The sequence below is a fragment of the Lontra canadensis genome, unplaced genomic scaffold (genome assembly GCF_010015895.1).
Source record: "Lontra canadensis isolate GAN:19392208 unplaced genomic scaffold, GSC_riverotter_1.0 scaffold37, whole genome shotgun sequence".
Classification (NCBI taxonomy): Eukaryota; Metazoa; Chordata; class Mammalia; order Carnivora; family Mustelidae; genus Lontra; species Lontra canadensis.
In genome coordinates, this window is record NW_022631031.1 from 4,420,502 (window position 1) to 4,445,489 (window position 24,988).

A 24,988-nucleotide genomic window follows, 5' to 3' on the forward strand; every position below is an offset into this window, starting at 1 on the left:
GAAGATCATAAGGATACATTTTTCTCTCCAGCTGTAGACCTAAAGACAAAGAAAAAATGTCTCCACTTAGGGAAACCCATCAGAGTCTTGAGGTCAAAAGTTGTTAAATGGTGCTGGTCACATAGCTACATGACCAGCCATGATTCAGACTCCAAACCAGATACCAAATACACATCATAAATCTTTGTGTTTACATTAAACAATGTTGACAGCCTGGTATATCCTGCTACACTGCCCCAGGCATACAGCATAACACTATTAACCAGTGACTCTGTGAACATTCCAGGAGTTTAATTCTCAGGGCTTGAAAAAGCATCATTGCCCTGGCTCCAAGAGTCCCCAGAGATAAGCAAAAGAGAGTCCCCAGAGATAAGCAAAACTGAGTAAAACAACCTGATGCATTAACATTTTCTTTTCAATATGGAACAAGAATAATAGCTTAAAGGTCTCCTGTGCTCCAATTACTAAATTCAGACCTCAGTGTTACAGGCATAAGAGTGGAGTTGACCTTTGAAAGACTATAGCCCATGCTCTTTTTAAACACCAAGCACTTTCTTCTAAGCATAGCAGTAGCCACCAAAGCCTGGGTGACTATGGTTACAACCAGTTATTTCCTCTACCTGTGCTTGTCCCTGAAACTGTGTGCTGACTGAAACATCTTTACCTTGCCAATGGTGCCATACAGTGCTTACCTGTCTAGTAGTGGCATACAATGCTTCCATATTGGGAAGTATCACTTCCCTACTAAGTTCCTTTCATGTGATGTGTCCAACCAATATCCATAACTACCTCAAGTCTTAATCACTTTTACATTGATATTTCTTGCTTTTTTATTTATATTTATTCCTCTGGAACATTTTATATTTCTTAATTTGGGGGCATAATTGTCAAGAGTTAAGTAACTACCATTTCCTCTTTATATTTGGCATACAGGGAGAAATTGGCAAGGAAATGTATATCATCAAGCAAGGTGAAGTCCAAGTTCTTGGAGGCGCTGATGGTACTCAGGTTCTGGTTACTTTGAAAGCTGGAGCAGTATTTGGAGAAATCAGGTAGCTAAAAGATACATCATAAGTATTAAAGTCTATTATTTGTCATGAAAGAAAAATCTTGGGTCATAAAATAACTAAGCTTCCTGCTCAAATTTGACAAATGTTTGATTGTTCTAAGAGCATTGGCAAAATAAGGATTTTCACATTTCTGTTTATCCCTCCTTCCCCCAAAGACCTAGCTCATTCAGCTCCTTAGTGCCAGGACCTAGCCAGTGCCTGGCAGAAGGTAGATACTAAGTATATATTGAATATGTATATATGTGAGTGAATCAATGATGAAACAAGAGGTTGGGAGAGTTAATTGTTGGAAAACTTAAATTTCAGGCTAACAGAGCAGTTTTGAGTGGGCCAAGGAGGTGAGTAACAACCAGATTTTACAGGTATTTTAGGCCATGGTATGGAATTCATTTTATGGAATATGCATTTTGTTTTAAATACAAATGGATGCCAGTGGAGGATTTTAGGCAAAAGTGATACAATTTGAATTATGACTTTAAACAACCACTCTAACAGCTATGTGGAGAAGAGACAATAGAAGAGCAAGTATAAATAGAGGAAACCAATTCAAAGTCATTGTGGTTGTTCAAGTGAAAGATGATGGAGTCTTAAACTAGGATGCTGGCTCTGAAGGGGAAGAGAAGTGTGTACTGTCAGGCAGTTACTGACCTAACAATTTCATAGCTGCTAGGAAATTATCTTCAGGGTTCCAGAGAGATGGGCAATTTCAGATGACTTCATATTAGTATAAGAGATTTCCTGAGAATGTTGAAGCACGTTATATCTCTGTTAATAATGTGACCTCCCTTTTTAAAATGTTTTTCTCCTTGCTTAAAACAGAATGGACACTTCTGTGAGGGTCCTGCTTTGGGGCAGTGCTGGAAACACTTCTCAGAATATTCAAGATTTTAGTTATTTGCCTATTTTCTATTGCTTCCTTACTAGGAATCCTTACAAAAGTGATTTAATATTTTAGTGACTTAATAACCACTGTAATCTTCAAGGCCATAAAACATGAAACAGTCTAATCTGAAACATCACAGAAATTAATTAGCTGACCCCTCCCAAGGTTTGAGTGCTCCCTGAAGAATAAAGCTTTATAAATACAAGTATGTTAATTGCTGATACTATCATCACAGGAGGAAATACTCTAGGAGTAGTATCCAGGTGCTGCTGAGCTGCAATTGAAAAGAATCTTTAAGAATCTTTAAGATTCTTTAAGAATCTTAGATTCTTGACAATAACTTCTCAAATAAATCTCCTATTACCCATTTGGTTTCTAAGGCCAAATTGAAGCCAGTAGACCAGGCAAGCTCTATACTTGCTCAGTAGTCTAGTTGATTCAAGCAAAAGGAATTTTGCCTTGATTCTCTTCTTGGCTATCGCTGAGGAGAAACAGGGTGCATCTGGCTCTTTCCAGATACCCACAGGCTTCGTAGGTCCACAGCTGTAATATGCCCCTGGAGCTCTAGTTATTTACTCCAGTGATGGAAGCATGACTGCCAAACATCTAGATACTGGAAAGATCTGGTGATCATGTTTACTACTCAAAAATGCTGTGACCTTTGTTAAAATGATCTATATCCAACACTATCATACAGCTTTTTAAAGAAGGTTCTTTTTTCTGAGGCAAAAAAGAAGAAAAGAAGAAGAATTGAGGGCTTTCAAAGACATGTATAGTAATCTAAAAGAGCAAAACCCTAACTAAAATATAGATTTACAGCCTTTCATGGAGAAAACCCAGACCATACTTCCAATTAATATTGAAGAGTACAGACACCCCATTTTTAATAGAGAGACCTAGGGTCTGCCAAAGGATGGTTTTGTAGTATCTCTGACTCCATTGTTTTCCTTGCACATACAGTAAGTGCCAAGTCTTATTCACCAAAAAAATTTAACCACTTCCTATTCTCCTTCTGTTTCTCACCATTCTTGAAACACATATGAACTTCTACCATTGGTATCGTTATTGTGATTTCAATAGAATTTCCTACTGGTTTCATATTTCTTTGGAATATCCTCCCCCCTGGAAAATATCTACTCACTCTTCAGGACTCAATTCATGGGTCACCTTTGAAGCCACCTCTAATCACCCCCAAAACAACTAGAGGCTCCCTGTTCTCTGCTTCCATACTATTTTATTCATAACTTTATTATAGTAGTTAACACAGATTTAATTACACTTAATTTGTTCAGATGGATCTTCCCAACAGATGAAGTTATTAAAATATAATAACTAGAACTTTCCATCTTTATGTCACCAACAGCTACATAAAAATAATACAGTAAGCCAATACAGTAAGCAACATAAGTTCTTCCTCACTTTGTTCCTCCTCACAAGCACAATTAACAACTATTAGAAAACAAGACACTACTGAGAGAATCCTACAACATGTGGGTGAGGCTGGAGTACCACCTGCATTAGAAGGGAAGGGGCGCCTGGGTGGCTCAGTTGGTTAAGCAACTGCCTTCAGCTTAGGTCATGATCCTGAATTCCCAGGATCTAGTCCCACATCAGGCACCCTGCTTAGCAGGGAGTCTGCTTCTCCCTCTCTCTCTCTCTCACTCTTTCTCTCAAATAAATAAGTAAAATGTATAAAAAAAAAAAAAAAAAAAAAAAAGGGTAAGAGAAGTAACTACACAGTGACCACATTGCCCCTTCCCAAGGTCAGCATAGTATCATACAGAGGTTTCCCCTGAGCCTCCAGTTTCTCCAGTGTGAAAAGAGAACCCAAAGGGGACAACCATCTCCCAAGCATTATGGAGCCCCATACCTTGATCTTTCACCACAATGATTGCAGGAGAACCTGTGTCTCAACCACTGGGAACCTGACCGTGATGGAGAAGAGAGGAGAGGCTTGCAATATCCAGCAAGTGGATCTTGACAGACTAAGTTCATATATGCCATGCCCAAGTAGAAATCCCAACTAGCAGCTTTGCAGAACCAAACCAGGAATGCACTCACCTGGGAACTCAGCAGAGTGTGGAACCCTCTGATTCTGATCTTCAAACAAGGTTTGCAGACCTTAGAGCCCCATTTGCCCTTGTTCAGGCAAGGAGCTAAACCAGTCCCACCCACTATGGAAAGGTTTTTGGCCCCATCTGACCAGAAAGGCTAGTAACAACTGCTGGAATCAGTGTGGGCCAGCGGCACTCAAGCCAAGAGGCAGGCAGGCAGAGGTGAATGGTCCCAGAAAACCAGTACTGGGCATTGAGCATTCCCATGATATGCACAGGCAGAGGGATCAATTCATAGATTCATATTCAAGGCTAAAAGAGGCTTTTCAATTACAGGACCTACTTGGGAAATTTAGAATAGCCTAGAGCAGTCCTTTTCCCTCCCATGCAGGCAAGGGAGCTAAGGCATAGCCCTAACTCCTGTGAGTGCCTTCTGGCCCCATCTGACCAGTAAGGGCTGGAGACAACTCCTGGAAACTACGCTGGCCCAGTGGCACTGAAGCCACTCAATCGAGGTAGCCAGGCAGCAAAGCTAGTGGCCCTGTTCACTCAGGGAACTTGTAGTGCAGCTTGGCTTGAGTTAGCAAACAATGAGCTTTACCTGCTTTAAAGCTACTTTTCCCGCCGTGCCCAGGTAGGGAATCTACTGTCTCCTCGCTGACTACAACCTTTAGCTTACCCAACTAAGAAACCTAACCAGAGTACATAGGAGGCTACATAGCCCATTCAACTGCCCTACGTACAGTGGCACTTGAACAGAGAGTACAGCCCACAACTTCCCCCATCCAAAGGGAAAAATCAGTGGTCTCACCTGAGCAAGGAATTCAGTACACACTCTGGCCTGATTCAGGTCCCCAAACAATAAGCTGGGTTCAATCTTGCTGCCTTTCTACATCAGGGAAGCTCATTTATAGTTCCATCTACTACTGAATCCTGTACCCAGTCTAGACCATTTAGTAAGACTCACCAGAGAATCCAGGCAACCATGGAGCCTGTCCTCCAGCCTCACTTCGATAGAAAACCAAGCCAGCAGTCCTATCCAGCTATTCTCAGCCAATGGCACAATCCCCCATCTCCTTCCTTAGAATTTGAACAGTTGTATCACATAAAAATTGACTGTAATAGCATGCTATATCTGCCCAAGGACATACCAGCAGACACCCAGAAACCCAAACTGAACTGACTGGTGAAGAACTGAGTCTGTCAAAGCAAACCTGTAAAGTCTAATTATTCAAATGTGTAGATAATAATGTAAAAAAAATCAAGGATCATGAAGGCAGATATGACAACACCAAAGGAAATTAATAAAGCTCTAATAACTGATCCTAAAGAAATAAACATCTATGAACTGTCAAACAAAGGATTCAAAATAACCTTCTTGTTTATGCATTGACAAAATAAGAAGTTCAACCAGAGACGCGTGGGGTTGTGTCATCAAGAGTTCTTGAGACCCCTGGATGCTCTATGTCTCTCCCTGGTCTCACTGCACTAAGTCTATGCCCCTTTCTCAACTTGACCTCAGTTGGTTACATCGAATAAGAAGTAATAGTCATCCAAAAAAAAAAAAAAAAGAAGTAGTAGTAATAGTCATCTCTGCATTAACAAAAACTAGAACATTTCAGGATGCGTCCTCTGGCTCAGTCAGTTAAGCATCTGCCTTCAGCTCACATCGTGATCCCAGGGTCCCGGGATGCAGTCCTGCAGTGGGCTCCCTGTGCAGCAGACAGGCTACTTCTCTCTCTGCCTGCTGCTCACCCTACTTGTCCTCTCTCTCTCTCCCCCTCTCTCTGACAAATAAATAAATAAAAATCTTTAAAAAAAAAAATCTAGAACCTTTCTAAATGCCCACCAAGAGGACATTAAATACCCTAAATTGTGTTGTAGTTTTTAAATGGAAAACTATGGAGCCCTTAAAAATAATCCTATGGTCAAGGTGCCTGGCTGGCTCAGTTGGTGGAGTGTGTGACTCTGGGTCTCAAGGTTGTGAGTTCAAGTCCCACACTGGGTATAGAGATTACTTAAAAATAAAATCTTTTAAAAAGTTCAAACAAAGAAATAGAATAATGAAAAATATATATATATAATATAAATGCAAGAGTTGAAAAGCACATAATTGAACTGAAGAATTCAATAGATAGTTTCAAAAATAAATTCAACCACACAAAAGAATCAGTGATCTGTAGGATAGGACTTAGAAAATTACCCAGAGGAGCAAAGAGAGAAAAGAATTTAAAAAGTGAAAAAGGCCTACAGGAATACACAATGATATCTTGATACATTAACCCTTTATCATTATATTATGACCTTCTTTGTCTCCCTTTACCATTTTTAACTTAGAGTCTATTTTGTTTAATATGATTATAGCTACACTAAAAAAGGATATCTGCCAACCCATGTTCATAGCATCATTATTTACAATAGCCAAGACATGGAAATACCCTAAGTATCTACTGGTGGATAAATGGATAAAGAAGCTGTATTCAGAGGCACCTGGGTGGCTCAGTCAGTTAAGCTTCTTCCTTCAGCTGAAGTCATGATCCCAGAGTCCTGGGCTCTAGCCTCACATCCAGCTCCCTGCTCAGCAGGGAGCCTGCTTCTCCCTCTCCCTCTGCCACTCTCCCTGCTTGTGCTCTCTCTCTCTTTCAAATAAACAAATATTTTTTTTTTAAAGTTGTATTCAGGGTGCCTGGGTGGCTCAGTGGGTTAAAGCCTCTGCCTTCGGCTCAGGTCATGATCTCAGGGTCCTGGGATGGAGCCCCGCATCAGGCTCTCTGCTTGTCAGGGAGCCTGCTTCCCTTCCTCTCTCTCTGCCTGCCTCTCTGCCTACTTGTGATCTCTGTCTGTCAAATAAATAAAAATTTTTTAAAAAGTGTTGTATTCATATATGTATGAATACCCATATACGTATATGAATATAATTCAGCCATAAGAAATCCTGCTATTTGCAACAACATGGATGGACCCTGAAGGCATTATGCTAGGTGAAATAGATCAGGTAGAGAAAGAAAAATATTCTATGATTTCAGTTATATGTAGACTCTAAAAGAAAGGAAGAAAGAAAGAAAGAAAATATTCATTAAAAAGGCTTGGGGTTACCAGAGACAGAAGGTGGGGGGAGGGGAATTGGAAGATGCTGGTCAAAAGGTGCAAACTTTCAGTTAAGATTTTATTTATTTATGTATTTGTCCAAGAGATAGAGAGAGAGCACAAGTAGGCAGAGCTGTAAGCAGAGGGAGAGGGAGATGCAGTCTCCCCACGGAGCAGGGAGCCCAACGTGGGACTTTGATCCCAGGACCCTGGGATCATGACCTGAGCCAAAGGCAGATGCTTAACTGACTGAGCCACACAGGCACTCCCAAACTTCCAGTTATAAGATAAATAGGTACTAGAATTGTAATGTACAACATGATGACTATAGCTAACACTGCTGTATGATAGATAGGAAAGTTAGGAATAATTCCTAAGAGCTCCTATCACAGGAAAACTTTTTTCCTGTTTTCCTTTTTCTTTCTTTTTTATTGTACTTATATGAGCAGATGAATGTTAGTTAAACCTAGTGTAGTAACCACTTTATGATATATGTAAATCAACTCATCATGAAGTAGGGCCTAAATTTATACAGTGACTCATGTCAATTGTTTCTCAATAAAACTGGAATTGAAAAACTATAAATAAATATTGATTTTCATTTATATCCCACTTCCTTTCAAAAATAATTTGTAGGTATATTCAGTAATTTTTGTTTATTTTTTTTAAGATTTTATTTATTTATTTGACAGAGAGAGAGATCACAAGTAGGCTGAGAGGGAGGCAGAGAGAAGGAAGCAGGCTCCCTGCTGAGCAAAGAGCCCGATGTGGGCCTCGACGATCCCAGGAACCTGAGACCATGACCTGAGCTGAAGGCAGAGGCTTAACCCACTGAGCCACCAAGGTGCCCATATTCAGTAATTTTTAGTTAATTAATTCATTGTGATTTATAAAAACAACTGAAATTTATATCCAGGACCCCTTACAGCATAATGTGAAGTGTCTCAAAGAAAACCATGCATGACATGGTAAACAAGGATGGCCAACAAGAAACAGTTGGTTCCCTGAAGAGACTTACAAACAGATGAGACAAGGAAACGAAAGATTCCAATACCAGGTGATGAAATGTATGGATTACATCCAAAGATGGAGTATACACAGGATGTTAAGGAGTACAAGGCTTCAAAATGACCAGTGTATCCCTTGGATTTGGCAATTACTTGAGCTTATTTGGGAACTGATGGAAGACATTTCAGTGTTCCTCAAATGACACATGCAGACAATAATGTTGCACAAAGGTCAATGCTGGTAGTCCCTATTGTAGGATATGTAAATGATTTTTCACGTAATGCCTATAGTGGTTGCATGGCGGCCCCCACAGAGATATATCCATGCCCTAACCCCTGGAACCCATGAAGATAAAATATAACCTTACTAGGAAAAAAACAAAAACAAAAACCAAAAAAGGCTCTTTACAGATATAATTAAGTTAAGGATCTCAAAGACAAGATCATTCTTAATTATCTGGATGAGCCCTATTTCGAATGACAAGTATCCTCACGTGAGACAGAAGAGGAAAGACACACAGATGCAGGGGAAAGAGGGAAAGACCATCTGAAGACTGAGGCAGAAATTGGAATTATGTAGCTAGAGCCAGGGAATTCCTGGAGCCACCAGAAGCTGAAAGAGGCAAGAAAAGATTCTTTCCTAGATTCTTTGGAGGAAGCCCAGCCTCGCCAACACCTTGATTTTGGACTTCGACCTCCAGAATTGTGAGAGAATGCATTTTTATTGTATTGCCACTGGTTTTGCGGCAATTTGTTAAAGCAACTCCAGGAAACAAATACCAAACTCTTTAAATTGTTAACTTTAACACTTTTACGGGGGGGTGGGGGAGGGCATGCTTAATACCTCCTTCTACTCACCCTACATGGCCAGTGTACCTCTGAGACCTATCAGTCTTACCTCCTTGATAAATCTCTCATCATTTATATCTTACCATCTCCAATGCTCCTGCTTTGGTCCAGCCCACCTCCACTTCTCACTGGACTGTAGTGGCCTAGTTTGCTTTTCCTACTCCAATATCTACATCTTCTGCAATCCAGTCTCCACTCTACAGCCAGAGGGATCTTTGGGAAACACAGATATGATTGTGTCCCCTCCACTTCTGCTTAAAACAATTTGATGCTTTTACACTGTTTTTAGGAATAAGAACAAAGTTCTTATCCTGGCCTACAAATTTCTACAGAGGCTAGCCACTGCTCACCTCTCTACTCACATTGGATCCCACTCCCGTGCTCTCTTTAATTCAGGCTTCAGTTCCCTGAATATGCCACATGACATATGGCCTTGGGGAGTTTTTCACACACACTGTTACCTCTGTCTGGACACTTTCCCATCTTCTTTACTTAATCTCAGCTTCTTTCAGAACTTCCTATATTCTCCACTATAGGGACCTACCAGTTCTCTTTGCTATATGCTCTGGTCAGATGATATTCCTTTCTTTCTGAGAACTTATCCTTGTAATTAAGCCCTCCCTGGTGCATTTATTTCTTTGATGTCTTTTCTCCTCACTAATTTGTGGGCACCAGGACTATTGTGTATGGCTGTTCCAGTTGTGCTGTGCATCAAGATGACCAGTGAGGGACCATATTCCACTCCTGAGTCGTGATCTCTGCTATTGTGCTCTTCTTCATGCACAAATGGAAGCATTTTTCTGGCCCAGATTTACACCCACAGGACTGCAGGTGCCCAGAGAAGCTACATTTTTCTATTTTGCACAAAGGCACAGGTTTCCAAGGACAATAGCAGACACCACATTTGGTTTGTTCTGCACTCAATTCCCAGCCCTTAGGGCAGTGCCTGGCCCATATAATGACTAATAAATAGCTATTCAATAAGTAAGTGAATAAATAAATAAGTGAATGTAATTATCTTTCTATCTTTGCAAATGTACTAATACACATTCATTTTTGTCATGAATATGCAAATTCAGCCATGTGCCCTTTTAGTCAGTTTTTATTATTAAGAATAGCACTGCTGTGTTTATCTTTATAAAATTACTTTGCTTTTATTTCTTTTAGGTTTATTCCCAAAAGTGAAATAACTAGGTCAAAAGGTAGAAACATTTCTATAGCTCTCGTATTATATGGGCAGATTGTTTTCCAGAAAAATTAAATCAATTTACAATACAGCATGCACATGTAGCTATTTTTCCCTAACATCACTGGCTTTACTTTATTATTCTCATTGGTTTTGCATTTTAATAAGTTGTTTTAATTTGCATTTCTCTAAATAGTGCCTAGAAAATAATAGGCATGCAATAAATATTTTCTAAATGAATTAATGTTCTATGGACCTATTTATTTTTATAAATGTGATCATTTGTTTAACTTCCATTTTTCTTTCTTTTTCATCATCCTTTTTTCATCATATATAACATGTTATTAAGTAGAATTTAGACATTTTGATATATTCTTAGGTATTTTAGATAGACATTCTTATGTATTCTTATGTATTTTGATGTATTCTTATGTATTTAAATTTAAATATTTAAAATATTTAAATTCACATCAATTTCATTGGTCAAATCACCCATTCTGAGAATGCTTTTTTGATATTTACCTTGTATTATAGTGAAAAGTCCCAAAATTTTGAAAAATAACTTTAAACATTTTCCCCCTCTATACCGTGTTTGCCTATTTCTCCTGAACACTCAGTTTTTAAAATAAGAGTACCAGAGAATACTTCTAGTTCTTCAGATCATTTTAATTCCATATTCTTACACTTTATCAGAATAATTCAATTATCCCTTTCTGGCCCCCAACCCAGTGTCCCCAAACCCCCGTGCCCCCAAAAGCTGCCCTCAACCCCTCTTCCTAAAGACAGAGAAAGTAGATTCATTAGAAACATGAGCAAGGGTAAGATATTTTGATTAATATTGAGAAAGAAAATTCTTTATTTTTATTTTTTTATCTAACCTGTAAACACTACCTGTGTTAAAAATATATATTTATATTTTCACTGTATCATTTTGTAGGCCATCTCCTTGGTTGTGTAGCACTTTTTGCTTAGAGCAAAAAGCACACCTCATCTAAGTTTCACAGTATTCCTGTAAACAACTATATTATCAGTACCATTATTAAAACATGTATCCAAATATCCTAAAGACACCTCCTAAAGTAACTTTGTCCAATGTCTCTAATTCTATGAAGATCATAGTTTCTTACCACCATTTGGAACAGCAGGGAGGGGGTCAAGATTCTGACAGTCAGATTTCGGCATATCTTATTATACCAGCCTGACTGGCTTTCTCCCTTATTTTTTCTATTGTCCACGGCAAGTAAGTATGTGTCATTAAAATAATACCAATGCCTTACTGGCAGCACTAGAATTCAAGTGTAAAGAAAATTTCTCTTAATTAGTCAGCTCCAGCCTTACATTTGAATTCCAACAATGAAACTCATAGTATTTGTTTTTTAGTAAGTCACTTCACTGATTCCAGAACTCAGTTATTAAGTCAGTAGGTATAGGTAAGAACTTACATCACCAGATAGACATGGTCATTAATATATTGTTGGCTATTTTGACTCCAAAGAAACTTTTAGTAAACTACTATATAGTTTGCTTGATATGGTATTTTCTAACCAGAGTATCAATTACAGAGAATTCTCCTGAGCACTTGAAAGCATGTAGATAAACAGAGCACAGAATAAAATGTACCTTTTATTCTTTTTTTTCCTCTCCATTTCCTTAGACTTTTTACCTAGATTCTTCATTGTTCATCCCCTTCCTCTGAAGCCAATTCAACTCTATTATCAAGACCTGGGGGGAAAAGGGCTTTGTGTTTTGTATCTGTGAAATCTAAACTCTCTAACTCTGATGAAAGTCCACATACACAGATTTTTCTCAAACTATTCAAAAATAAATAAATAAAACCCCACCAAATTCTAGGTTAACATGTGTTTGCCTTGCAGTAGTTTTATGAATATCAAAGTATCTGCAAAGAGCAAGCAGCCTGGGCAGAGGTGACACTAGAACATCCTCTGATATTGGCTCACCTACAAAAGTTTTGTTAGAATTATTTTTAGTGAAGTGGTAAAAATTTTCAAGCAACGAAGTGTTTTCCAGTAATACTGAAAAGGATAAAAGAGTTTCTCAGAGAAAGCTACACAGGTGATCTAACCTCCTGCTCTCTAAATATCATCCACTTGGAAATTTGCTTAATGAGAACAGACATTTGAAGTTTTAATCTCTCACTCAGCATTGGATGTAATACTCTTTCCATCACCAGTATTCAGAGACAGTTTTATTTCTATTCTAGGAAATGATTCTTCTACATGGGAAAAAAAAAAATGCTTTTAAACTAGAAATATCTTTATTTTAGGAAACATTCTCATTTTTTTTACATTTAAAGCATTTGTCATTTGTTTTTTTTTTTTTTTTAAGAGTTATTAATTTATTTTAGGAAGAAAGAGTGCGAGTTGGGGGAGACGCAGAGAGAGAATCCCAAGCAGACTCCCCACTAGCACAGAGCCTGATGCAGGGCTCAGTCTCATGATTCTGAGATCATGACCTGAGCCAAAATCAAGAGTCAGATGCTTAACCCACTGAGCCACCCAGGTGACCTGCATCTGCCATTTTGAACTTCATTTACCTGTTTGAGAAATCTGTATAGGTTTGCATCCCAATTCCACAACCTATGAGATGTGTGACGCTGAGGAAGTTACTCAGCTGAGACTTCATTTCTTCATCAGTTAAAATGGATTAATAATAATATATAACTATCCCATAGAATTGGAAAGCATTATATGTATTAATACAGAAAAAAGAACTTGGGGGGTGCTTGGGTGGCTCAGTCGGTTAAATGTTGGACCTTGGGTTCAGCTCAGGTCATGGTCTCAGTGTTGTGCCGTTGAGCCCCACCTCAGGCTCTGCACTCAGCATGGAGTCTGCTTGAGATTCTCTCTCCCTTTTCCTCTGCTTCTCCCCCACTTACACTCTCTCTCACTCTCACTCTCTTTTTCTCCAAAATAAATGAATAAATATAATCTTCAAAAAAGAAAAAAAACTTAGAAAAGTGTCTAACTCATAGTAAGCACTCAAAAATATTAGTTAGTAGTAATACTATATTTTCTAGTCTGACAATCCTCACCCACACTTATCCCACTCCTAGATTATAAGCAGTTTATGGACAGATGTTAATCACCTTTATAGCCCCAGAACTTAGCATCGTATCTAGCTCATTATGGAGTATGATATTTCTACACACTCCTAATTTATCTCTAATTTCTTTTTTTTCTTTTCATTTTATACAGTGAACTCCTCACATTCTCCCACATGATAGACACCTAAGGCGTAATGTTCCGTACAATGTCAAACTCATATAGAAACAGTATTTATTGAAAGTCCAGCTGAGGGGCGCCTGGGTGGCTCACTGGGTTAAAGCCTCTGCCTTTGGCTCAGGTCATGATCCCGGGGTCCTAGGATCAAGCCCTGCATCGGGCTCTCCACTCAGCAGGGAGCCTGCTTCCTCCTCTCTCTCTCTCTGCCTGCCTCTCTCCCTGCTTGTGATCTGTCTGTCAAATAAATAAATAAAATCTTTAAAAAAAAAAAAAAAGAAAGAAAGTCCAGCTGAAAAAGGCAGTATTTAAGAGGGATTATTTGTTCTCTGTATATTCTAGGTACAACAAAAAGAGTGCAAGTTACCTGGAACGCATCATACTGATGCCCTTCCTCACCTACAGAATTATTCTTACTGAACTGGACCTTGGAGTGACACACAGCCTTTAATGAGGAAAATAGCACAGTTTTAGCAAACTTATTTTTGCATCTATCATAAAAATATGAGGATGGGGGCACCTGGGTGACTCAGTGGGTTAAGCCTCTGCCTTCAGCTCAGGTCATGATCTCAGGGTCCTGGGATCGAGCCCCACGTCGGACTCTCTGCTCAGCAGGGAGCCTGTTTCCTCCTCTCTCTCTGCCTGCTTGTGATCTCTCTCTCTGTCAAATAAATAAATAAAATCTTAAAAAAATATATATGAGGATGGTATTCACCATTTACATGCAGTCTCTCTACTAAGCCCTTCAAGAGGCATTCTTATCTTTCTTAAAGCTAAGAATTCATCTTTTTTGAAGAATAAAAGACTAAGAGTCAAAGTTGAAGCCCTCTTATAGCAAAGTTTGCATTTTTTTATGAATCCCATTTATGTCTCCATTCTAGTTTTTCTTTTGCTCTTCCATTCAATTTACTCCCAATTTATACCCCTCTGCATTCTACTTATCTGTGTGAATGCTTTCTGGATATGCTAGCTCTGCTTAAGAGGGCTGTGCAGGCTGTGCACTGCACAAGTCCAGGGAGCTTCAATCCATATGTGGCAACTCTTTTAGCTCTCTGTGATTTATATATATCACATACATCTGTATTAAATATATGTATATCATATACGCATAATGTGTATATATATGTATATGTGTATGTACACACATATATGATCTCCATGTCACTATTTATTCCTGACATTTACAGAGTTTTGCATATATAGGTCCTCTCATACTGAATATACCTTCTCTCTGACATGAACACATCTGATTTCATTCACTTATCTACACATTAGTACTATGAATAGTAACACTAGTACTATGATGGTTAATTTTATGTGTCAACTTGCCAGAGCTAAGAGATGCCCAGATAACTGATAAAACATTATTTCTGGGTGTGTCTGTGAGGATGTTTAGGGAAGAGATTAGCATTTAAATAGAGTGGAGAAAATCACCCTCACCAGTGCAGGTGGGATCATCCAATCCTTTGAGGCACTAAAAAGGTAAAGGAAAGGCTAACTGGCTCTCTCTGCTTGAGCTGACCCATCCTTCTTCCCCTGCCTTTGGCCATCAGACATCAACACTCTTGGTTCTTGGGCTTTCAGACCCAAACCTGGATTTACGCTATAGGCTTCCTCCAATCTCCCCTCAGTCCAATGACACCACCAGCTTTCCTGGGTCTCCAGCTTGCAGATGGCAGATTGTAGGTCTTCTCAGTCTCCATAACAATTCCCATAATAAATCTCCTTATATATATATATATATATACATACACATATATATAAAATATATATACTTAATATGTATATTAAACACATATAAATATATATACACACATATGTACATATATTTGTATATATCCTATTTGTTCTATTTTTCTGGAGAGCTCCAAGTAATACAAAGTTATATTTATTATTACTTACTACAGTTACACGCCACAAATTAGGAATTAAAATTTCTCAGCCAGAAATTTTACCTAATAACACTTTCTTCATAATTAAACACCAGGAGTCTATAAACACCTATTTCTCCCTAAAGATAATCAGATACTTATAGTAGGTAATAAAAGATGGCCTTGTTTCCTAAAAGAGTGATTAAGTAACCTGCTTAGAAATGTGTGTAATAAGGATATCTGGGTGGCTCAGTGGGTGAAGCCTCTGCCTTTGGCTCAGGTCATGGATCTCAGGGTCTTGGGATCAAGCCCCTGCACTGGGCTCTCTGCTCAGCAGGGAGCCTGCTTCCTCCTCTCTCTCTCTGCCTGCCTCTCTGCCTACTTACGATCTCTGTCAAACAAATAAATAAAATCTTAAAAAAGAAAAAAGAAAGAAATGTGTGTAATAAATGGTAGAGTTATCTGGTTACAAAGTCTATATTCTTTACACAAAATCATACTAGGCTTGAATAATTCTTCCTTTGCCCTCTAACTCACTCCACTGAATACATGGTAGGTGCTCAATGAATACTTATATGGTTGGAATAAAAATCAAAAAGATTTAGGGGTGCCTGGGTGGCTCAGTGGGTTGGGGCCGCTGCCTTCAGCTCGGGTCATGATCCCAGGGTTCTGGGATCGAGCCCCGCATCGGGCTCTCTGCTCAGCGGGGAGCCTGCTTCCTCCTCTCTCTCTGCCTGCCTCTCTGCCTACTTGTGATCTCTGTCTGTCAAATAAATAAATAAAATATTAAAAAAAAAATCAAAAAGATTTAGTTATTAAGTTATTGTCTAAAGTCACAACACACAGAGGTGGATCTAGAATTAGAATCCACTCCTTTCTTTCCTGGGCCATTACTCTCTTGGCTATTTTTTGACCTGCAGACACTTATCATTAACCTCCACTATTTATCCTCTAGTATGTGCTTTCAGAAACTATATGGGGTTGGGCATATTTAGGGATCTTCTTACTAAGCTATTTAATGCATGAAACTTTCCATTGGTGGAATGCTGGAGAAGCATTTTGTGGACAGAAGGAAAAAAAAAGGAGGCTATTTTAAACATTGCTGAGAGAGTTTGGGCAAAATCCATCTGGCAAACAGACTATTTCTTCTGTTCAAAAACTCATCAAGCACTCTAAACGTGTAACCTGTAGGCAAGTTTAATTAAAGCTTGAGAAATCTCAAAATAACCTGACATTTAAATATGTTATTTCCGTTCTGCTCTCATTGTCTGACACACACGGAGACATTCTTAGGCCCAAATTAAGCTCCCCAGTGCCATCTAGCCCTGCCTAACTACTGGATTACCCTGTGCACAAAGGCAACAGGAATGTAAATGAAATAATCTCATTCTATCATTGGCCTTCAAATACCAGCATCCATTTCACAGAAAGACAAGTAAGAAGATAGATAGGAAGTTGGATGGATGGAAATAGATTGATAGGCAGGCAGATAAGTAAAATTCATTCCTCTTCAATAAAAAGAAAAAAGTGAAAGCAAACTTGTCTTGGGAAGAACCCCAGGAAAGGAGTAAAGAATAAGTTTTGGGGGTGTTGTGCCTGGGTGGCTTAACAGTTAAGCCTCCAACTCTTGATTTTGGCTCAGGTCATGATCTCAGAGTCATGAGATTAAGCCCCATGTTTTGCTCTGAGCTGGGTGTGGAGCCTGCTTGAGATTCTCCCTGTCCTTCTTTCTCTCTGCCCCTTTCTCTTGGAAGGAAAGAAGGAAGGAAGGAGAAGGGAAGGAAGAAAAGAAGGGAGGGAAAGAATGAGGAAGGGAAGAAAGAAAGGCTGTTTTTACCATGGAACAAGAAATTTAAAATGTGAAGTCACCAAACAAAATAAGCAGTCACTTAACATGGTCAACATTTATGGATTCCAAATATCTTCTTTATGTATTGAGGGAGTATTTCCATTTCTAAACATCCTGGATAGACCTGGACCAAAGTTCAGTGAGAACTGCTGGAAAGAGGCTCTGTTTGATTCCTTAAGGTGGCCTAATTAGGATTTTTTCCTCCTTTTTTCTGTCTTCTCTGTTTTCAACTGAGCATTCAACTCTCCTCTTTTAGCATGTCAGTTATACTTCTTTTAAAGATATTTTAGTGATAGCCCTAGAGTTTGCAATATACATTTTTTTTCACTTTTTTTTATTAACATATAATGTATTATTTGCTTCAGAGGTACAGGTCTGTGAATCCTCAGTCTTACACAATTCACAGCACTCACCATAGCACATACCCTCCCCAATGTCCATAATCCAGCCACCCTATGCCTTCCCTGCCAACCCCCCCAGCAACCCTGTTTGTTTTGTGAGATTAAGAGTCTCTAATGGTTTGTCTCCCTCCCGATCCCATCTTGTTTCATTTTTTTCCCTCCCTGCCCCCCATGACCCCCCACTCTGCCTCTCAAATTCCTCTTGAATGCAAGCTGGTGCAGCCATTCTGTGATACACATTTGAAACTAATTTAAGTCTACCTTCACAGAACACAACCTACTGAGCAAGAGCCTCACACAGTATTCCCAATTCTTCCCTAGCAGCCCTTAAGTCATTCATTTCATTTATCCATTTTCTATAAATCACCCAAAGCATTGTTATTTTATTATTTAAAATTATTTTTAGATCAAAATTAAGAATAAGAAAACCAAAGATTTTAGTTTTATTTTACCTCTATTCCTTTTCCAATGTCCTTCCTCTTTTTATGTAGACCTGAATTTCTAACCTACATTATTTTCTTTCTTCCTGCAGAACTTCTTTCAACATTTTTGCAGAGTAGGTGAACTAATGTTGAATTCCCTCTGCTTTTATTTTTCTAAGAAAATCTTTGTTCTTTTTCACCTTGAAAAGGTAATCTCACTGTACGTAGAATTCTAGGTTGCTGATTTTGTTTCTTTCTTGTTTTTTTTACTATTTTTATTTTTATCAAAATACATAATTGGCATATAGTATTGTGTAAGTTATAGGTGTACAACATATTGGATTTAGAAATTCATATATATTGCAATATAATTACCACCACTTCATTAGCTAACTTCTATCATGTCTAGTTATGATTTCTTCTTTGTGGTGAGGACAATTATGATCTAATCTGTTAGGACCTTCAACACTATATTTCTCTCCCCTCTCTTCTTAATTGCATGGCCTCTCATGAAAAGACTGCTGATTATTATCCTTGTTCCTCTTATAGGTGTTTTGTGCCAATCTAAACTTATCAATAACCCAATGTTGTGGTTGGACTGGCCTTTCTGGTTTTTATTAAGATTGTAAGACACAAGGGTACCTGGGTCGTTCAGTTGATTAAGTTTCTGCCTTCAATTGAGGTCATGATCTCAGGGTCCTGGGATCGAGCCCTGCCACACTCCCTGAACAGGGAGTCTGCTTCTCCCTCTCCCTCTGCCACTCCCCCTGCTTACTCTCTCACTCCCAATCTCTGTCAAATAAATAAAATCTTCAAAAAAAAAAAAAAAAGATTGTAAGATGCCTTTCAGCAACAAACATTAGGAAACCTTGAAAAAGTACAAATTTATTACACAAGACCTCAAAAATTACACAGCCCACCTGATGCCACACACCAAGGTCACAGAGAGGGAAAGAATGCACAGACCTGAGGTTCTGCTTCTATTGGAGTTGAGAATGGGGGTCTAGGATTTTGTGGGCTCACTTTTTATTAGTGAATTTAAAATATAAGAGCAGAAATTTAAAGTATGGGAAGTGAAAAAAAAAAAAAAACAAGCTAGCCCAATGGTTAGTTATTAAACTAGATCTCTAAAACAAAGCCTCACTGGGGGAAGGCAGTCTGGCTTTTTATATAATTGGGTGGCTGGCAATGTATTTAGTGAAGATCAGCTTCTTTGAAGTGAATGCCTCTTTGAAATGGCAATCAAGCTTAGGTCAAGCACCTGGATTTCAAAAAAAGGAATAAAACACAACTGTCAGAGGTAGGTTTTTATTGTTGTGATAATCTTCAAGCCTCCTGGATCTGTGGTTTAATGTCTGTCATTAATTTTGGAAACTCCTTGGCCATGATTACTTCAAGTATTTTTTCTGGTATTAAAGAATGATGTATGGTATGTATTTATTTTATGTATATGTACACACAAAAGTTACATATTTACTTATACTTTTTGAAATTGTCCTATAGTTTTTGAAGTTTGGGAGCAGGTTGTTGGGGGTTTTTTTCATTCTTTTTTTCTCTTTACATTTTAGTTTGGGAAATTTCTACTGACCTGTCTTCAAACTCATCTGTTTTCTTGATTATGTGCAGTGCACTGATAAGCCAAGCAAAGTCCCTCTACATTTCTGTCACAATGTTTTTTATTTCTAATCTTTCCTTTGAATTGCCTTAGAATTTCACTCTCTCTCCTTACATTTCCCATCCATTCTTATATGATGTCTACTTTTTCCATTAGATCCCTTAACATATTAATCAGAGACATTTTAAATTCTCTGAGAATTCCTATATCTGTGTCATATCTCAGTCTGGTTCTAATGCTTTCTTTGTCTTGTTATGCTGTGTTTTTCTTGTTTTTTTAGTCTGCTTTATAATTTTTTGTTGGAAGCTGTACATGATGTAATTGGTAATAGGAACTGAGGTAGATATGTCTTTAGCATGAGGTTTTATGTTAATCTAGCTAGGAGTTAGATTGTGTTTAATATTTGCTGCAGCTCTAGGTGTTAGAACCTCCAAATCTCTCTGAAATGCCCTGTTTCTATCTCCCCTTTTGACTTTGGCCTTCCCTAAGTACACTTCCTCAGAGAAAGTCTGCATCTTGCAGCTACAATCCACTATTATTATACAAGAACCCCATTAGTTAGTTTTATGGGGAACAAAGAGGATGGGGAAGATGAAAAGTGAAGCTAGAGAAGCAAATAGAGGATATCCAGTCTAAAAAGACTGTGAGCTTCTGGAATCTGGGGTGGAATCTCATGGGGCACTGATGGCTACAAGTCCTTCATTTGAGATGGGATTTCAAAACAAAACATGTTGAAAACTGTTGCCACTTCCATCACCACCACATCTAACTTCCTCCACACAATCACCTGAACTCTCATCTTCATCTTTCCAAAGCAGTGTAAATGGTTAAAATATTTGATATCTATGTTTTTTTTTTTAAATTTTGGTAGAAGAAGACTGAAACTGGTGATAAAGATTCACTTTTCTCCTCTTTCAGCCTCCTAGCGGCAAGAGGAGGAAATCGTCGAACCGCCAATGTGATAGCCCATGGGTTCGCCAATCTTTTAACTCTAGACAAAAAGACCCTCCAACAAATTCTAGTGCATTATCCAGATTCTGAAAAGCTCCTCATGAAGAAAGCCAGGTATGACCTTTAAAACCCCGTTAGAGTTTGGGCAGTAATCAACTTTCTCCATGAGATGCAGTTAACAAACAACTATATATGCAACTATCTATTGAAAACTTATCAGATTAGGAGAAATGTTAGTGTTTTTGATAGTTTTTTCCAGAATTCTTACAGTACTATCTAAAGTAGCCTTTCTCAGGGCGCTTGGGTGGCTCAGTGGGTTAAAGCCTCTGCCTTCGGCTCAGGTCTTGATTCCAGGGTCATAGGATCGAGCCCCACATTGGACTCTCTGCTCAGCAGGGAGCCTGCTTCCCCCCCCACACCAACTCTGCCTGCCTCCCTGCTTACTTGTGATCTATCTTTGTCAAATACATAAATAAAATCTAATAAAATAAAATAAAGTAGCTTTTCTCTTCTATTACAGTGTGCTTCTAAAGAAGAAAGCTCCAGGCACAGAGGCAACTCCTCCAAGAAAAGGACTTGCCTTTCTCTTCCCACCAAAACAAGAGACACCTAAAATGTTTAAAGCTCTCCTGGGAGGTACAGGAAAAGCAGGACTTGCAAGACTACTCAAACTGAAGAGAGAACAAACCATTCAGGTGATAAGACAGAGTGGATGGAGGGCTATAACAGACTATTGGACTAAGTATACCCAGACAAGCTCCTGCTTTAATTCAATTTCAGACACTGGGATAGTTTGGATGCATCTAATGTGAATAATTACTACTTTATTTATAGCATTTATTATCTAAACTATATCCTCATGTATCATTACATTTAATACTCATGTTTTATTATAGATATTTTTAAAACATATGTATATATAAATACATTCAGCTCTCATTATTTGTATATTCTGTATATTTGCATATCTACCTACTCACAGAAATTTCTTTATAAACCCAAAATCAGTGTTCAACATGGTCATTTGCAAACATATGTATATGCAGAGCAGTGAAGAATTTAAGTTGACCAATGCACATGTTCTCAGCTGAGGTTGAACAGGAAGACACTCTACTTTCTTGTTTTAGTTCTCACACTGTAAACAAGTGACCTTTTCATGGTCTATTTAAGTGCTTTGTTTTTCTCATTTTTGTACTGCATAGAGCTAAAGTACTACCCTGTGTTCATAAGCACAAAAATGCTCTGATGTGCGTTACAGAGAAAAGACACATGTTAGGTAAGCGTCATTCAAGCATGAGTTACAGTGCTATTGGCCTTGAGTTCAATATAATGAAACAATATATGTTGAATAAATGTCTCTAAACAGAAATACACATAAAACAAGGTTATGTATTGACTTGTTGACAAAAATTTGTCAACAGAGGCTCATAGGAACTAAATCTTGCATTATCTCTAGGAGCAATGGTTCAGTATTTGCTAATTTTCTGTTTGTGGCATCTTTATAGAACAAAACTACCAAGAATAATTAGAATCAATTGCATATGTATAAGCACACATATAAACCTATAAATATATAACATATTTTACCAGTGAGCCAATAAATATTTTCACAAATATTCAATCACTTATATATCACAAATGTTAATAGCCAAAAATAACTTCATAGATTTTATCCAAGCCCTTCTTGTTATAGATGAAGAAACTGAACTCCAGATCAACTTATTTGGATAAGATCACAAAAAGTGACAGAGCAAAAACTATTACTCAGGTACTCAGACTTCTAGGCCTACACTGAGCTGCCTCTCAATTCTTAGAAACTTCAAGATACTCAAATGTTATTCTTTTTCTCTCTTGATTTTCATATTTCTTTGATTCTTGTAATAAGCCTACGAGGGCAGATATTGAAGACGGAGCAGGGATTCGGGTTTTCTGGATCTAGTCATGTTATCTATAACAACTGTAAGAAATGGGTGGCTGTGGATCTTTCAGAAGATCATTAAGCAAATATTATAAATCAGTCACACTCAAGAGACCAAAACTTGCCTCTCCTTTTTCACACACAAAGGCTATGGTAAAAATCAGGAATAAAGTATAAACCAAATGCCTCATTTCATCAGCATGGAAGTAATAAGTTATGTAAAAGACTTATGGGGTACTGAAATATAGGTCATTGTGTTAAATAAGTTTCCCAGCTTTACATGTGCACATTCATACCTTGTACAAACCTTTCTTAAACTGACCTGAAGCAACATCAGCAAAGAGCATAGTATATTTTTTTGCTATGAAATTTCTACAGATGATACTAAGCATAAGAGTTCCTAAAATCATAGAGCTCAAGCACCCATGGGACAAATGGAAAAGACTATATGAAGAAAGAGAGAGAAGTTTCTCCCTGAGATTCTCCCATGAGCTTATGCAGCAGGAAAACCATACTTTCTATAGTATTTTTATGGTATTTGGTTCACCCTTTTTTATTAGAAAATAAATATTTAAAATTTCATCTTCATAAAATAAATAAGTACATACTTTTAAGGCAAAAGCAAAGAATCCTGAGCACTAAGTCCAATAATTCAGAGAGCATAAGGACCAATGGGAAGAGAATTTCTTGTCAGGGACAAAAATGAAATCCAGAATTACTCTGTTAAGTCAAATGTGACAGCTCAACCTCATTCTTGCAGCACATCAGAAAGTTATCAAATGATAGTCAAATGCAAGGCAGACATGATTCCCACATTAATTCAGAGAATCTGTCTTGGTAGTGATCCTTAGCCATTGTATATTAATCAAAAGAGTCCAGTGTCCTTTATTATGATCTCAAAACCAATTCTTGTAACTGCTTCTTCCAGAAAACAAGTGAAATTTCTGAAGAAGGAGAGGGTAAAGGAGCAGAACATGAAAATAAAGGAAGAGAGCCATCAGAGAAAACACAGGACAGCTCTGAATGTAGAGCAAATTCTATTACAGCAGAAGAACCCCAGCCGATTACAAGCGGAGCTTTACCCGGAGGAACTACTCATCAATCCCTCATCATCAGCATGGCCCCTTCTGCAGAGGCTGGGGAAGAGGTTCTGACGATTGAAGTCAAAGAAAAGGCTAAGCAATAAATGTTTGATTATCTTTAGATATAATCTAGCTAATTCCCAAAGAGATTGTACCCAGGATTGTAGCTTAAATTAATGAAGGAAAAAGACCTTGCCAGGACCCTTGAGAAACCATAGACAAATCCCTAGCTTAGTTTCTAGGACTTATCTGAGAGTGTGATCTTGTACAGTAGTAAGAAGATTATTTCAAAACCATCCCTATTCTCTGTTGTCATTAGCCTTGTGCAATTGGTATTTTTCCTAATTTTATGTAGTAAGGTTTTTTCTCCCATTCTCTCTCGATGTTTCTTCCTTCCATTTTTATTATTTTGGTCTTGGCCCTGAAGTGATTCACTTACCTTTCAATTTGTGTGTGTGTGTATGTGAGAATGTCTTGCACGGCACTGTTAGTCTTGACTAAATGTCCTATGTATATTAATATTACTTCTCACTTGTAGGGGATTATGAGATTTTAGTAAAATGTTGAAAGTAAAATACCAGGTAATTTCCATGCAGACAAGGGTGATGAGTTACTCAAATAGCAAATCAACCCAGCAGCAGGGACTGAAGGGAAACATAGATAATGGAGTTCATGGATGTGAAATCTGACTTGCCAAAGTCCCCTAAAAAGCAATATTGTTCAGTGGTACCAACAAACCCACAGGGGTGGGGTGGGGGGGAACATGGTGACATATTATAGCAACATGTTGGGAAAATCATTCCCTTTGCTAAAGAAACAAACTAACATTTTCCTGCATACCAACTTGAAAAGCAACAATCTACCTAACCCATCCGGCTCCACAGACTCAGACTGGAGGAATCCCACGGTTCCCATCTTCAGATAAGCTAAAGTGACATTTCTCAGAGTCTTCCTCAAGCATTTGCTTCAAACGGTGCCAGACCTGAGCTTCTTATTGTTTTCAGCTTTAGTAAAAAGTGATGAGGTTAGGAAGGCAGACTGTACACATGTCAGATTGACATATCCCTACAATTTGCAGAACCTACATGTACAGCTGTTTACAAAATCTCCAAGTTAATTAAGTGCACTTTAGGAAGTTGTCCTCGTGAATCAGCTAACATTAGCATAATTACTAAAGTCTCATGCTGTGAGGAGACTAAAAAAGCCAGGCTGATGTCGGAAGTAATAATACATATAGAATTCCATTCTAATAAATGCCATTAGTGTATAACATTAAGTTCTGTATAATAAGGCTATTCCCAAGTCCCAGAAGGTGGTCATTGAAACAGCACTTTGCTGAGAGAGTTTTAACAAATCATATTAACCAAAAAGCCTATAACATAGATGCATTCCACAAACAATGTATAAATCGATCACTATAATAAATGTATCATTTGGTTGAGTCACCATTTTTTTGTTTTTGTTTTTGGGTTCTTTTTTTAAGATTTTATTTATTTATTTGATC

General features: G+C 38.1%; 1 protein-coding gene across 1 annotated transcript in view; it reads left to right on the forward strand.

Moving 5' to 3' along the window:
- Window positions 1-23,588, forward strand: part of CNGB3 (cyclic nucleotide gated channel subunit beta 3) — a 138,707-nt gene extending 115,119 nt beyond the window's left edge. The window contains exons 15-18 of the mRNA XM_032869242.1: window positions 934-1,052; window positions 20,452-20,598; window positions 21,005-21,179; window positions 23,331-23,588. Of these exons, the coding sequence (XP_032725133.1) occupies window positions 934-1,052; window positions 20,452-20,598; window positions 21,005-21,179; window positions 23,331-23,588 (699 nt within the window). The remainder of the gene's footprint in view (window positions 1-933; window positions 1,053-20,451; window positions 20,599-21,004; window positions 21,180-23,330) is intronic.
- Window positions 23,589-24,988: the final 1,400 nt, after the last annotated feature.